The sequence below is a fragment of the Eutrigla gurnardus genome (assembly GCF_963514095.1).
Source record: "Eutrigla gurnardus genome assembly, chromosome: 16".
Classification (NCBI taxonomy): Eukaryota; Metazoa; Chordata; class Actinopteri; order Perciformes; family Triglidae; genus Eutrigla; species Eutrigla gurnardus.
The window spans coordinates 19,401,700-19,417,408 of record NC_139927.1 but is presented as its reverse complement, the minus strand read 5'-3'; the positions used below and the strand labels follow the sequence as shown (position 1 = coordinate 19,417,408).

The window sequence follows — 15,709 nt, the reverse complement described above, 5'->3', positions numbered from 1 at the left end:
ACATAACACCCTCCACAAGAAGCTTAGTATTATTTAAGACTATATTTAAGTTTTTTTAGTTTCAAATATGACTGTTAACTTTTAAAATAATTGAAAAGGACCGAGAATAGTCATGTGATGGAGTTTATGTGAAAAACTGCTTTTATGGATCATTTTAAATTATATCAGCGTGACATTTCTTTTCCATTTTCTGTATAAAAACATGAGGTTTTGAAAAATGGAATCATAAATCCAACAAACTCATATTAATCTGATTATACTAGTATGTTGTTTTTCTTCCTCACTTACATGCTCAAATCAGAAACATGATAGCTTTCATGTCCTCTGGCAAAGCAGCTAAAAGTTCCTCTGCAGAATTTACTTGCATGTACTAATTGGGGATGAAAAACACAAATGAAGCATTTTTGAACAGATAAAACGTCGGTCAGCTGTTATTTCACGGCTCTTTACGGTCTAAACAAGCATCAGATTAACAGGATTTGCAGGTGTTTAATCTCTCCAGAAATATAAAACCCAGATTTTCCACACAAAGAGCAACGATGACGGATGCTCTCCTGCAAAAAGGATCCAGGCGCTATTGTGCAGCATGATGGGATTAACCTGTCAAAGAGCATGACATCACTAAATCCCTGCTGAGCGCTTTGATCGTTTCGCTCCTTTTGAAGAATTGAAACAAAGTCTGGCGGCTTTTTTATTGACTTCTGGTGCTAAACCTGTTACAATTTTAAAACGCAGTAAGATCTTTGTTTTACATATATTTATTAATGTTGCTTCCACAAATTTGACCAGATTTACTTTTATTTAAAGATGGATCTTATTTTAGGTGATAAACATGAAATCTCCTTGGAGAGTCTTTCAACAGCAACACAACACTGTGCACCAAAAACATTTTATACTATTCAAATTGCAAAGTCGCCCAGCTTTGAAACATCTGAAAATGACACTGGTCTGAAATCTGTGTCATTTTAATTACTACGCTAATTACTAAGCTAACGGGTGACATGTCAGTCTCATAAAACCAAACACGATGATCTACTTGTATTGTTGTTAACACACATGCTGTTATTTTCAGCATGTGTGTTGGTTATTATGGTCTTAAATCAACTTTGCTTCCTCTGTTACCGGCTCAGTCTTTGTGTTTTCTCCTGCAAGCATCGAATTCCCAACAGCCATAATTAAGTTCAACTAAACCTCACTTTATTAAGCTCAACTTCAGTCCACTCAATTTAACTCAACTCCACTAAAGTCAACTCTGTTCCAGTTAACACGAGTTAACTCGTCTCAGCCTCGGTTAACTCGCCTCCACAGAACTTAACTCGTCTCTACTCAGCCATTATTTCTTACTTCCCATGTTATGTTATTGGTCATATTATAGACTCACTGTCTAAACTATTAATACCATTTGTTGCTGAAATCATTGAATCAATCAGAATGAATATATTAATGAAAAAAGACAATTGCTATAGTTTCTTCCTGTACGTTATGATGAGAAGAATGACAGCCTTTATTGTAGGGGCAGCAATAATTTAGTAATTTAAGCAAAGAGGATCTTACCACAATCTCCATCCCTCCATCGGTAGGAACGTAGATGACTTTGTATCCCTGAACGTTGCCATCAGCAGGACTCCAGTTCACACTGAGAGTGGTGATGGTCGGGTTGGTCACCGTCACTGTGCCCACTCCACCCAGAGGCACTGGGAGTGGGGAAATAATTGGCATTAAATGATTTTCGGCAATCATTTCTTAACTTTGCTATAATCTAATAACATGTAATATTGGAGCAACAGATGATCTATAGAGTCACTTACATGTCTTTCCGTCCTCTGACTGGCGTTTTCCCTCCCTGGCTGGGTAGACTGGTAACACCGACACTGTGTACGGCGTGTCGGGCAGCAAGTTCCTCAGGATGATGTTGGTGGTGGTTGCAGGAACTTGTTCCTGTTCAAAGAGAATACAAATCATTTAGATGGTTAATCTAAAAAAACGTTTGTCCTCCGAGGTGGGACAGGTGTCAAAAAGACTCACCATCTCCTCTAGACCACCAGCGGTGGGCACAAAGAAGACTTTGTACAAGCGAACGGCTCCATCAGCCGGGTCCCAGTTCACAGTCAGAGAGGTCATGGTCGGCTTGGTCACCCTCAGATTCTTCACGCCTCCCAGGGGCCCTAAACAACAAGGAGGGCAGCTTGACTTTGATTTTGGGTGTGATTTTGAATCCAGGCCTCAATGGGATGATGATTTCGGTTTACACTGAACATCAGCAAATATGCTTTTCCTACCAATAGTTGTACGTATGCTTATTAGTATGGAAAAAAAGATGCTGCATCTGAAGGGACTTATCTTCTAAACATTAAATTGCCTTATTGCCTGATTGTTATGTCTTACTTGTCTTTCCATTCTCCGACATCATCTTTCCGTCTCCAGCAGCATAAACCGGCACCAGGGACACGGTGTAGATGGTGTCGGGCTGCAGGCCTCGCAGAACTGTGTTGGATGTGCCAGCAGACACCGTTTCCTGAGATCAACAACAAATTACACAAACGAGTTGCTTTCATACCAAGAAAGAGAAACACACATGGAAGGCTAGCAGTATGAGAAAACCATCACATTCAATTAGCTGCTATCAACGTGCATGACTGAATAAAAGGCTCCATAGCATTCATGGTGAAGCACATTTTTCCAGCTGAGCGGGCCCTTAAAGAAAGTGCAGGGCGTGTTCAGACACACAGGTGAATATGTGGCTTCAACACTGCAGGTGTCAGGCGACAGGACGTTGTCCTACCAGTCCTACCATGCTCTCAGCTCCTCCGGCGGCAGGAACATAAAGGACCTTGTACTCCTTCACTCGGCCCTCGGCGGGCTCCCAGCGCACGTTCAGGGTGGTCATGGTGGGGTTTGTCACCTGCAGGTTCCTCCCTCCACCCAGAGACTCTATAAAGCAGGACACAGGTGTTTATTTCCTAGTCTTAAAGGGATAGTTCGGAATTTTGGACATAAGACCTATTTTCCAAGTGAGCCGGTGTGTTCGAGACGTCTGGAGACGTTTTCAAGAAATTTCATTCAGTTCTTCTAGTTGCAGAGTTCGCTTATGCTATGGCTAGTGCAAGTCAATGGTTCTTAGCTAGCATGGCATTAAAAACAGTCTTGCCCACTCCACAGTACACCCGAGGCAAATCAATTAAAACACTAGACTGTCGATGTACATATCTGTGTTGATAGAATAATATTTGAAACAAAACTAACCTCACATCGCATTAATCATCCATTTTTTGAAGAACTAGTTTTTCAGCAGCAGCGGAACTTTACTTTGCTCCGTCGGACTCAAAACTCTAAGACGCACCGCCCGAAATACTGCCCGTAAATAGGCAATCGAACCGGGCCGAACTGTCAGCACTTATACCCCCAAGGCTGTCTGAAAAGCCCTCGGAGCTCACGCAAACACCGGGCAGCCCACGGCCACGCGAAGCCACAATTACGCACCGCGAACCCGGACCACTGCTCCGTCCGGAGAACCGTAGACCCTCGGACGCATTGCGGGGATTCCCTCCGGTAAATAGACACATGAACACCGCCGAATAGTCGGGCCTCGTGCCCTCAGAGCTGGGTGAAAAGCCCTTGGACCGCAGACCAACACCGGGCAGCGGGCGGCTCCGCGAATCCACACATGCGGACTCTCTGTCGGACTCAAAACTCTAAGACGCCGCCCGAAATACTTCCCGTAAATAGGCAATCGAACTGGGACGAATTGTCGGCCCTCATGCCCTCAGACCTGGGTGAAAAGCGATTGGACCTCACGCAAACACCGGGCAGCCCACGGCCCAGCCAACCCACAATTACGCACCGCGAACCCAGACCTCTGCTTCGTCCGGAGAACCGTAAACCCTCGGACGCGTTGCGGGGATTCCCTCCTGGCACCACCAGTCTCCGTTTGTTCGGTCCCGGTTCTCAGCTCCAGCGGGGGCTATCTCAGTCTCTACAGACGCTCGTTCACGTTCTGCCCTTTGAGCATCCCTCTCGCGCAATTCTTCCTCTGTATATTCAGGCTCGTACAGGTACGGTTGGGTTTGGGTGGAAAAAAAACTCCTCGTCAGAGTCTTCAAAAGTTTCAGTATATTCTTCAAAAGTGTCCATTTCTGTGAGATTGAAGAAACTAGCACTGCAGGCTACTCTGCGTCTGTAGCAATGACAGCAGGTAAACAAACTATTATAGAACCAGTAACTTATAAGTGCTAGGTGATATCACTCCGCCGCTGCCATAGGCTACTAGGAAGTATGACACGCTGCTGCTGCTGCTGAGACATAAATCCTTAAAAATGCAAGGTTGGTTTTATTTCAAACATTCTATCAACACATATGTACATCGATAGTCTGCCGTTACAATGGATTTGCCTCGGGTGCACTGTGGAGTGGGCAAGACTGTTTTTAATGCCATGCTAGCTAAGAACCATTGACTTGCGCTAGCCATAGCATAAGCGAACTCGGCAACTAGAAGAACTGAATGAAATTTCTTGAAAACGTCTCCAGACGTCTCGAACACACCGGCTCACTTGGAAAATAGGTCTTATGTCCAAAATTCCGAACTATCCCTGTAATGACCGTCGCTTAAGTGCTGATACTTCACTTTAATGTATCTATCTTTGCAGAACATCTGAGTTCTTCTTCCACTACTGCTCATTAGATAATACAATAATAAAAAAACATGGAATCTGGTAACAGAAGTGAACTTAGTACAAAAGACACAAATCTATAAAATAGCTGAAAGAAGAAATGCGGCAGATACTTCTGTACTTTTTACTTTACTAAGCTTGACCATATGTGATAAGTGATAGCATGACATTCATTATTGCTGTGGAATATCCACACAGTTGATTTATGGTTGTGTGATGGTGCAAACCTTCAATTTCAGTGAAAACATTTGAGTAGGTCTTGATGGAAAAGGTTTGAATGTGAATAATTGTGAATTGCTTATACTCGTTTTGTGAAAATTCAAAAGAGGTGGTCATTTTATACACTGAACATCAGCAAATATGCTTTTCCTACCAATAGTTGTACGTATGCTTATTAGTATGGAAAAAAAGATGCTGCATCTGAAGGGACTTATCTTCTAAACATTAAATTGCCTTATTGCCTGATTGTTAAGTCTTACTTGTCTTTCCATTCTCCGACATCATCTTTCCGTCTCCAGCAGCATAAACCGGCACCAGGGACACGGTGTAGATGGTGTCGGGCTGCAGGCCTCGCAGAACTGTGTTGGATGTGCCGGCAGACACCGTTTCCTGAGATCAACAACAAATTACACAAATGAGATGCTTTCATACCAAGAAAGAGAAACACACATGGAAGGCTAGCAGAAAACCACTGTGGAAAATCACATTAAATTAGCTGCTATCAACGTGCAGGACTGAATAAAAGGCTCCATAGCATTCATGGTGAAACACATTTTTCCAGTTGAGCGGGCCCTTAAAGAAAGTGCCGGGCGTGTTCAGACACACAGGTGAATATGTGGCTTCAACACTGCAGGTGTCAGGCGACAGGACGGTGTCCTACCATGCTCTCATCTCCTCCGGAGGCAGGAACATAAAGGACCTTGTACTCCTTCACTCGGCCCTCGGCGGGCTCCCAGCCCACGTTCAGGGTGGTCATGGTGGGGTTTGTCACCTGCAGGTTCCTCACTCCACCCAGAGGCTCTATAAAGCAGGACATATTTCGGTATTGTGTATACTCGTTTCGTGAAAATTCAAAAGAGGTGGTAAAATCAAAAGAAAGACTACATTTCTTCATTAGTATTTGGAATATGGAGCCGTGCGTACAGCTCATATGGATACTTTGACTCAAGTGGACTTGCAGTGGAGTATTTTTCCACTGGTATAACTAGTGCTCATACAGAGGTAGCAGAAAGTAGCAGCACAGTGACAAGGATACTCTTTGTAACGTCCAACTCTTACTGGTTTGTCCTTCGCCAGAGATGTCTGTGCTGACGCCGGTGGGATACACGGCGGCCACGCTGACGGAGTACTGAGTGTTGGGGTCCAGCTTCTGAAGGACCGCGCTGGTCTTCTTCCCTCCGACCTGCGTCTGTTCACAGGAAACATGGCAGCAGTGAGATTTTTCTCTCTTCACTTTTAACTTGAGTGACTAGCAGCTGACGCATGAACAAGACTGTCACTGCCAGTAGAGCCGTCTGTGGCAGTGAGTGATGTAACAGCACATGTGGTCATGGTCAGTAGTCAGTGTCCTCAGATGAGGGGTGATTAAACAAAAAAATGTTAAAATAAAAGCAGTAACCACTAACATGAAATCTTTTGACTGATATATTTTATATACTCTATTAAACCCAAGTACATCCACCCATCTCTACTTTGTGCTACTTAATACGATGACTACTATCAGCGTGACCGTGAATGATGATGAATTATTAAAAATGAAACTACCCAGCTGTAACGTAATGAGTTCCACCTTTACCAGCTACAACATTAAAGTGATAAACACTTTCCTCAATCATTATAATCCAGTTATTAAGAGCAGGAATCATGTTTCAATGTTTTGTATGAGGTTCTTCTGCATAGTCAGCGTATTACTGCAGTAGATGGAGTTTGGAAAACAGACGAAGCCTTTACCTATTCTCTCTTCATAGCCACTTAATAGCCAGGACTCCATTGACAAAAACAGTAATCTACCTTCTCAGAACACAACTACTAAGTACCTCATATAACCCCACTTTGAAACATCCAAACTTTCCCTTTAACGTCTCTAACTCCATAATCACTTCTCCCTGCTGTCATCGCCAAGAAACTAAACTGAAACTCTAAAACGCAACAACTCGCAGCGTGTCATGTTTTGGACACTGAACCGCGGTTTCTGAGGACAAATTGTCAACAAGCTATTTACATTATTTGCGCATGAGTAAGTAAAGTATTTCTCTGGAATGGAATCCAAGTAGGCCTTTGGGAACTCCTGAGCAAACAACTCGGCAGTTTATCCTGAAATGGATACGAGGCTGTAAACACATCCATAGTGGGTGTAAACAGTTTGCCTGGTAGCTAAGAGATAAATGACGGAAGGCCATCACGTCACATTCACATCAGTATTTTAGCTATTTGGCTGGATTTTTAATTTCCCAGCGCTCTTGTCAGCATCAAATTTAGTTTTTTTGACATTTTGTTTACAGGATGATATTTTAATCATGAGGTAACTCAGCTGCTCGACAGTAAGTTCATCACTAAAGTCATATCATTACATAGTTTTTAATCAAACAAACAAATGAAATAGTTCTTTTGTTGGGGACTATTTTCTGCGGCAGATTAATCCACATTTGGTGCTCCAGTGAGTATTTGTGGCAGCATGATTGTGTATTGATAAACATGAGTGTGTGTGTGTGTGTGTGTGTTAAGAAAAACTACTGGCCCGACTTGCATGAAACTTGGTGGAGTGGTTTGAGATGGCCAAGGAAGAAGTCATTAAATGCTGGAGCAGATCTGAATGACGGGGAGGACACACCCAAACTCTCACTTGGCGGAGGTCTGCTTTCTCTAAGTGCCCTTCTAGCTGTTGATATTTTCATCTATGTGGGTGTCCAGTGTGATTAACTCCAACCCTGTCTTCAACAAAATTAGGTTCTCATGCAACTTACTCCACTTTCAATTATATTTGCAAGGTAAGATTTTTTTTCGTGAGTGAAAGGTCTCAGAAACAAAAGAAAAAACACTAAAGAACTACATAGTAAGGTCTCGACAATAAAACTACTTGGTGAGTTTTAGTAAAATGTCAAAGAAATTGAAACAAAACAAAAATGCAACAGTAGTACTTGGCTCATAGGGGTCATTGACAGCAGACGTCATTCACAATGCAGTTTCGTCGTGTGGGAACTTAATCAGAACAGGCTGTTAATTCTGCAGTGACAGTCATTCTTGATGACTGTAGTATTTCACTATATACAGTATAATACCAACATAGCATACAGCGTCAGCAGAGGACTGGACAGAAAATTTAGTTTTACAATATATTTGCTTTATATATATATTGAGCAGTGAGGAAACCCTGAGCTCATCCTTGCATAAACAGTCTGGTTTGGTACGACTGAGAAAACCAAAGAGCCTGCAGACGACAACACGCCACCAGATGCTCTCAGTCTTCTGGTGTACACACATCTGACGTGGTGAGGGGATCAGAGCGCCATTAGACATGACATTATTCCTCCTTGACACACTGTCATAACATCTCCAGAGACACAATAAAAATGTGTAACTCACTGAAATTCTTTTCATAAAGACCACACACTTTCCTTTCAAGTGAGTTGAGTCACTGTGCAGGAATGTGAGCTGGGCGGCTAAACGCAGTACACCTCTCACTTCACATTCGCTGTGATAAAACGTCAAAATATGACGAAGGAGATCGGGACGGCGAGACTTTTCTCGTAGAGCGCTGGAGGAGTTTTTGCTGAACGTGTCTCTGTGCAACTCAAGACGCCAGATTTGAAATCAAACTCTTACTGTAAATGCAACAGGGTTTTTTTTGCAACACTCTGGTTTATTGGAGGTTTTCCTGTCAAACATCTCTACTGTGACTTGATGATTATGATCAGCATTGTGAGTCACAGTGGATCGATTTCAAATTGCAGTGCATCAATCCAGGGAGTTTCTTTTGAAGGAAAATGTGCTTTGCCTTGAGTATCTCAGACATATGAGTAAGAGAAGAAATGCACGTTTTTCAATGAGATAAATGTGATTCTTTGTGTGGGTGAAAATCCAATCCAGATTGGGCCACTGAAGGTCTCGGGTCGTCACACCAAAACCAGAAGTCATACTTAATTTCAGGAATATTATTCTGCTGTTGTAGGCTGGTTGAAAACTATGTCAATATGAGAGTGAAGAAATCCAGCCTGGTCTCCCAAAAAATTCTGCTTGCACACAATGAAACGTAACTGTGAATTATGTTTCCAGAAAAACATATTTTGTCCTGGATTAGTTTCTCTTGCCGTATCACAAGTTAGTATGAAACGAGTCTGCAGAAGTCCACGTAAGGGAGGAAGTCTGGTGGTGGACCGGTCAAAAAACCCAGGGCTTTCTCCAGGAGACTGATGTTGGTGTTCAATGTGAACAAAGTTCTTTTGTTGAGTTTTTGTTTTGTTTCAAATTTGTTTGAAGCCAAACCAATGTTTTTTTACTTAACCTAATCAAGAATTCTCTTTTTCTAAGGCGAAATATGTACTTTTGTAGCGTTTTGTTTTTGTTTTTATCGTTAGCCACATGTTTCACTCTGTGTCAGTGCAGTTTAGTTGTATGGGAGTGTACGTTTTTATACGCATACGGTATATTATTTAACAGTTAATGATAATAATTATCTGATGTGCATGGACTAATACCGGTACAAGTAAAATGTTTTATCTCCACATCAATCCTGTGTTATTGTTTTATGCATCTGTATTTACATGTTTAAATGATGTAATGTTCTTCACATAGGCATGCTGTCCTTTCCCTTAAAAAGACAAATATACGCTATATGCTTCAATTTGAAGGAAACAACATTTAAAGGGAACAAGCCCACTCAGATTTGAAAACACCACACAGAGGACATTTTATTAGTATTGTCTAAATGCATGTTTTAATGAACTCAGAATTGGCATTGTTTATATTTTACTCCAAAGAACACATTTGTTTGTCGAGTTTGCCTTTTTTAATCTTCTTTTAAACTATTTTCATCCTCCTTTAAACATTATCTAGAAACTATTTGCCAACATCTGACTCAAAAGTGAAATATTAACACGTAAATGTGCCAGATTTAGCCGTACAGGCTCATTTTCATTTGCAGTCTGTGGCAGGTTGATGCCATTAAAGTAAACATACAAGTGCACATTACCACTAGTAAAAGCACTGAGGCACAGACAGTTCAGTTAAACATGTCTATTTTATAAAAAGGCATGAGGATGATGCAGCATTTTAATCTTTTTACCCTCTTTCCCTTTAGAGTTATCATAATAGATCAGTTTCTATATGTGCACTGAGACTCGTTTTGAATACTCGTCTGACAGATTTATAGCTCCCCATCTCATTTAGATATCCATGAATGTCATTGAATGTGTTGTTGGAGATGTTCCCAGAGGTCAAAAGCTGCATAGCCAGCACCACCGCACCCCGAAAAGAGTCGAACAAAACCTTAGTTTGGAGGAGCAGATCAGTAAAATCCACCCGGAAAAGGAATTCAGTCCTACTAATCCTCCTCTAATCCCACACAAAGTGTGCCTTTTTGTTTTCTGGTAAACCTCAAAACAGTTACAAAACAATTGTTGAGCTGACGGGTGTAAAAAGTTAGATCAACATTTTCGAAGCCATCGCAGTTGCTCTATTGTTCAACATCAGTGGAGCAGCTCCAGCTTTTGTCTCTGGATAAAACGAAGAGCCAAGTGGTTATGATCATGAGCGTGCTCTAGTCCTGTGTGTGATGTGTCCTGAGAAAACTTTAGTTGTGATATGACACATTCAATATTTTATTCATTTGTCAGGTTTTATTTCACTTTATTCTATTATATATGAGTTCAATTTGTATTTCTTAATGTATTTAGATAAAGAAGATTAGACTTAAGTCGTGTCAATGCTCTTTTGCATTTATATTAAATAATCATACAAAATCCAAACGTGATAAAAAAGAAACATGATTGTATTTTTAGGTTGAAACATTACTGAAAATAAAAATATAAAAAAAAAAAAAAACTTTTTAAATACAAATTGACATGGATGAACTACATGTGTATCCAATTCATCTAAAATGAAATCTTATAAAACCTAACTCAAAGAAGGCAGTGGAGGAACATTGACTTCTACGTTATCGTCCCCCTTAGTTCTCCTTATCTTCTTAAACTTTGCTTCTGAACTTTACTTTTAAATCATGTTTTCGTTGTATTTGCATTAACATAGCCCTGTCTTTGAAAGTCGTTATATGAATACTTGAAAACATCTAAAACATGTTTCACTAATAAATTGCCAAATGATTAGTTCCATTTTGGATTTTTCTCTCCCTGTTTTTCTGATATTACGTATGCTGACGACAGCGCTGTGTTTACACCCCAAAAAATGTTGTGATGTTATTTTAAAAACTGTAAAATGAGCAGTGACTCACCGAGATAGGCTCTCCTCCAGCGACGGGCTTGTAAGTGATCTTGTATTTGTCAACAGTGCCGGGGGCAGGATCCCACTTCACTGCCAGCGAGGTTGTGGTGGCGTTGAAAACCCTCAAGTTTCGAGGAGGCTGAGGGGGCACTGGGAGAACACAAATCAATCCAGTGAGTTAAACAGAAAGTGCATTCTGTGTTGGATTAGAAATGGTGGTGATGACGGTGAGGATAAGTATGATGGTGATGATGGCAGTGATGATGATGATCCTACAATCTTGCAGGTCACAAATGCTGTAAGAGTCAATATTAGGATGAAGGCAGTAGTGTGAAGCTGGAGGTCAGTTACTTCTCATTCAAATCATTTATCTCAACAGTTCATTCTGTTAACATGAATAATCACTGAGCTGTTCTTCCTAGTTACAGTATTTGGGATATGTGGATAACACATAGTACTAGTAGTAATAGTAGTTGTTGGAACAACCAAAGATGGAGTGTGTCTGCTTGACTGACAGAAACACATTTTGCTGCAATAATAAATGATTGAAGTGAAAAAGAAATTCCAAATATGTTTTTTAAAATCGCAATAAGATTGTCTTGTGACTTAAGTATTGTGATCATATGGTATTGTCTGGCCAGTGGCATCTAGTGAATCCCACTCCTACAAAATTGAGGGTTTAAAATAATTGTCATAATTGTAACAAATAAATCGGAAGGGACACTATAGCAAATTTTAGTATTGTACCAAATACATTTGGATAGGCTCTGATTCAAATGTTGGAATTACCATAAAAAAAATTGAGAAATACCCAATTTTGTTTTTTTATGTCTTGATTCAAATCTATCTGTTGAATTCAAAGTTCACTGAGCCTCATGCCCACAGGACAAACACTGTACAATAATGCAACAACATGCAACGTGAATGTGATGACTGATGAAGGATGACATGAGATGGATGAAAAGTGTGACGGCAGATATGTTATGATGACAAGATGGTGAAGGATGGGGAGCAACAACAAAATGATTGATGGTCATTCACACTGATGGAGGTCTGTGGAGGATGGTTGCATTTAAAGCTCTCAATCTACGTTCACATCACAATTTACTGCAACTTCTACTGAGAGATCTGGGATTTATTTATTATATGTATTTTCAAGGAACAAACATCACTTTTTTTGATTAAATATCCAGCTATAGATTAAATGCTGTTTGTCTGTGCAACATGGTTGAGAGAGAAGCAAGATGTTTTAAGATAAGAATTTTGAAGTCCAAAATATATACAGTGAAATAGTTTGAGCAGCTTCATACAACTGTTTGGATAGCTGCTTTAGTTTGTCAAATGTTATGTTACAACATTACTTAACGTTTTTGGGATCAGAATTCGTTTTGTAGAGATAACATGGCTGCAGTAGCTCACTTGCCACCTGGTTTGCAGAGGTTGTTTAGCTTTTCTGAAGCAACAAAATGATTAACAGATAAAAAGTGAGCCGTTGAGAAACTTTTGTTGGTTGCAGAAAATCAGCAACCATCCATTGACTGAGTTGCTGGTCTTGTGAACGCAGTGAAGCGCTGAAATGCAAGTGCTTCAGTCAGCACTGTCCCTTCTGGTCCACATTACCATCCCACACAAAAACATGGACATTGCAATGAAAAAGAACCTGTCCTTCTCATATGACATACCATCTGGAGACTTTATCACTAAAGAGAGACGTTGAGAAAACAACAACGTTATTATTTGGAAGTCAGTTAAATTTGTGAGTGTAAAATGGTGTTTTTCGTGGCAGCCGGTAGGGCAACATCGTGACTTACGTGTGCGCTCGCTTCCCATCAGGTCCTCGCTCTCTGACTCGTCTGGGTAGATGGCTGTGACGGTGACTGAGTATTCAGTGTCGGGGTCCAAGTTCGGCAGGACGTGGGTGGTGTCGTCATTATTCAGGATGGCCTGGTGATGGAGATAGAGCAAGAAAGAAAACAATGTATATTAAAGTGGGCGTGGTCACCGTGATGTCACCCATTGGTTAATGGACCTCGAGCCTCGAGTTCGGTATTTAGGCTGTCGCCATCTTGTTTTTTGTCCATCACCATGTTGGTTATTGATTGTAAACTAAATGTTTACTTAGGAGTCTATGAGAAAGTCATCCTACTTCTCATTTGATTTTACCTAGGGCACTTCAGCATTGGCTTCATGTTGGTGCCCGCTGAGAAGCAGTTATTGGAAAGTGTTTCCAAAAGTACATGAATGACTCATCTGTCTATCACAGTCTACCACAGGTTAACTTGAGGCTATCATAAAAACTAACCACATGACGTAGTAGAAAGGCGCCCAAGAGGAAACACAACAGGCCTCAGTGAACTAGAATTATTTAGCAAGTCGTGATTTAATGACAATCTGCATGTAAAAGGACAAAGAAAGAGACCCAAAACATGTTTGATTCAAAGAAGAAAACAAACGAGAAAAGAGTTAACGAACGACTGTAAGAATCAGAGTAAACACTCTCTCAGGTTAACTCAAGATCAGGTTGGGTTTGGAGGTCATGCATTCGCTTACTTGGAAGAAAAGAAGATTGTTTTGCCATTTTAGGAATATAGCAAGAAGTAGAGAAAGAACTATGTCCAGAAGCAACTACACCAAGCTCATTAAGAGCTGTAATTAATGTTTTGGGTGGTAAGCTATGAAACAGCCAGCTACAAGCTTTTTATTGGAGGTGTTGAAGGCATAGAAACAAAACGGTTGTGAGTGCGACATTGATTTGTGTGTATTTTCTGTTAAATTAATGAATGCTAACTACCTACTGAAACAACAGTGCTATTGTTTTTAAAAAGACAAGCAGCGCTTAATTGAAATAGACTGATACGTGAGGACAATAAATCTCCTCCAGCAGTGCATCTGAGACAATAAGTATTTTGCAGGGTTTCCATTGGCAAATAAAGAAATTCTAATGAGTTGGAATTTGGAGCTGAATTGACCTGGTGTGGGTTTCATTCACACATGTTTGTGCTGAAGTGAATGCTGGGTGGGGAGGCAAAAAGTGGGCCTGAAAACAAATGTGGTGGGCCAAAATATAACAAGGAGAAAACAAAGAGAGCATTATTGTTGCTGCAGCTAAAGAGGATTTCTTTACTCAAGTCTTGGCGAACACAATAACTGAGTTTTGTGAGGCATGTCAGTTGAAGTCTGTGAAACCACAACGGTTCATTCTTGTGACCTTTTTTACTTTAGTAGTAGGAGAAATATTAAAAAGCAGTTCTACTATTTGACCGTTTCATGCGAACAAGAGCATATCCTTTTCCACATTATTGCTTCCGTCTAAATGTTGGAGAGCTCGACTGTTACAACAAGTTGGAGGGTTTTAATCTGGAATAGGACAGGAAGTCGGAGCGGCACCTTCAGGTGAGCTTCAATGCTCTCAACCAGAAATCAGAGCCGTGCTGCTGCAGGTTTAGTCAGGGGAAGGAAATACTGAGAGAAAACTTTCACCATTGGTTGACTCAACTCAAAACAGATGTTTAGTGTCAATGCAGACAGACGGTGCTGTCCAAGCTTAGCTCATTTACATATTTCAAGAGGAAGTACTTGGCTGGAGTGTTTTTCCAGCTGCTGAAGAGAAAAGTAAAGTCACAAAAGAGAAAAGTAGAGTGAACTAAATAAATATGCATACAATCTGGACACAAGTTTTTGTCCACCTTAGATGGGGCAAGGGATGAAACAATTATGAATGGAAACCTCCATTAAACTTAACAGCAGAAGAAGATGATTGAGCAAGGTGATGGACAACGGATGCTTGCTTTTTCCCTGAAATGTTCCGATCAAGTTTTAAAGTAAGAAGTTGGCAGTACAAACGTCCCTGAATCTGGATACGTGCTCTCATTCACACATGCAGGAAACGTTCTGCTTGTGGGAAATTAACTCTAAAAAACACTGACTGGGATTTTAATTCACAAATTCAATTTTGAAGGTGAAAAAAAAAATTAAAGCACTTTCTTTCTTTTTTTTCAGCGGGCTAGATATTTAAATTATGCAAATCAGCGGGTGACACCAAACAACGTCTGCCCAAGCAAGTCAGAGCTTTTCTTTCTCTCACACAGTGACCTGGAGAGACGCAGCCGCATTTGAGAGGACGATCGCACGTGTGTGCAAAATTGCACATAGCGTGTGTTGGCCCCTCTCCACTACACAATACAGCTCGGCTCTAGTCTCGTCACCTCTCTGCTGCTGAGCACTGTGGGACGAGCCGATGCATGTCTCTCTCCCCGGGCCGGGAGAGTTATCATACCGTACTGTGCGTGTGTGTCCGAGCGTGTGTGTGCGTGCGTGGAGTGCTCACAAGCGTGCGCTTGTGTTTAGGGCGGGGATGGAGGGCACAAAAAAATATTTCCACCGGGGCCTATCACCATGATATACGCTATTGATTTCACTGATACTGAAAACATATGATTTTGTCTCAAAAAAGTATTTTTCCATTTGTTGTTGTATTTGCCGTTTCTGTGCGTACATTGAAATTGGATCCTGCGGCGCCACTGGGCGGAATCTAGCTTCTCTGAAAGCTGAGCACATGGGCCGATCAGAGACATTCGCCTTAACGTTTACGGCTTAATTACACCCTT

The 15,709-nt window shown here is 41.1% G+C and overlaps 1 protein-coding gene across 4 annotated transcripts in view; it reads right to left on the bottom strand.

Annotated features, from left to right (window-relative positions):
* col12a1b (collagen, type XII, alpha 1b) overlaps positions 1–15,709 on the bottom strand; it is a 132,396-nt gene that overhangs the window by 61,780 nt on the left and 54,907 nt on the right. For 3 of the 4 annotated variants that reach the window (XM_084030848.1, XM_084030845.1, XM_084030846.1), the window contains exons 29-39: positions 12,914–13,046; positions 12,785–12,802; positions 11,113–11,252; positions 5,946–6,075; positions 5,548–5,687; positions 5,147–5,276; positions 2,792–2,931; positions 2,386–2,515; positions 2,026–2,165; positions 1,809–1,938; positions 1,555–1,694 (exon numbers count right to left, since the gene is read on the bottom strand). In XM_084030848.1, coding sequence (XP_083886974.1) covers positions 1,555–1,694; positions 1,809–1,938; positions 2,026–2,165; positions 2,386–2,515; positions 2,792–2,931; positions 5,147–5,276; positions 5,548–5,687; positions 5,946–6,075; positions 11,113–11,252; positions 12,785–12,802; positions 12,914–13,046 — 1,371 coding nt within the window. The remainder of the gene's footprint in view (positions 1–1,554; positions 1,695–1,808; positions 1,939–2,025; positions 2,166–2,385; positions 2,516–2,791; positions 2,932–5,146; positions 5,277–5,547; positions 5,688–5,945; positions 6,076–11,112; positions 11,253–12,784; positions 12,803–12,913; positions 13,047–15,709) is intronic. The other variant, XM_084030847.1, reaches the window with a different exon arrangement.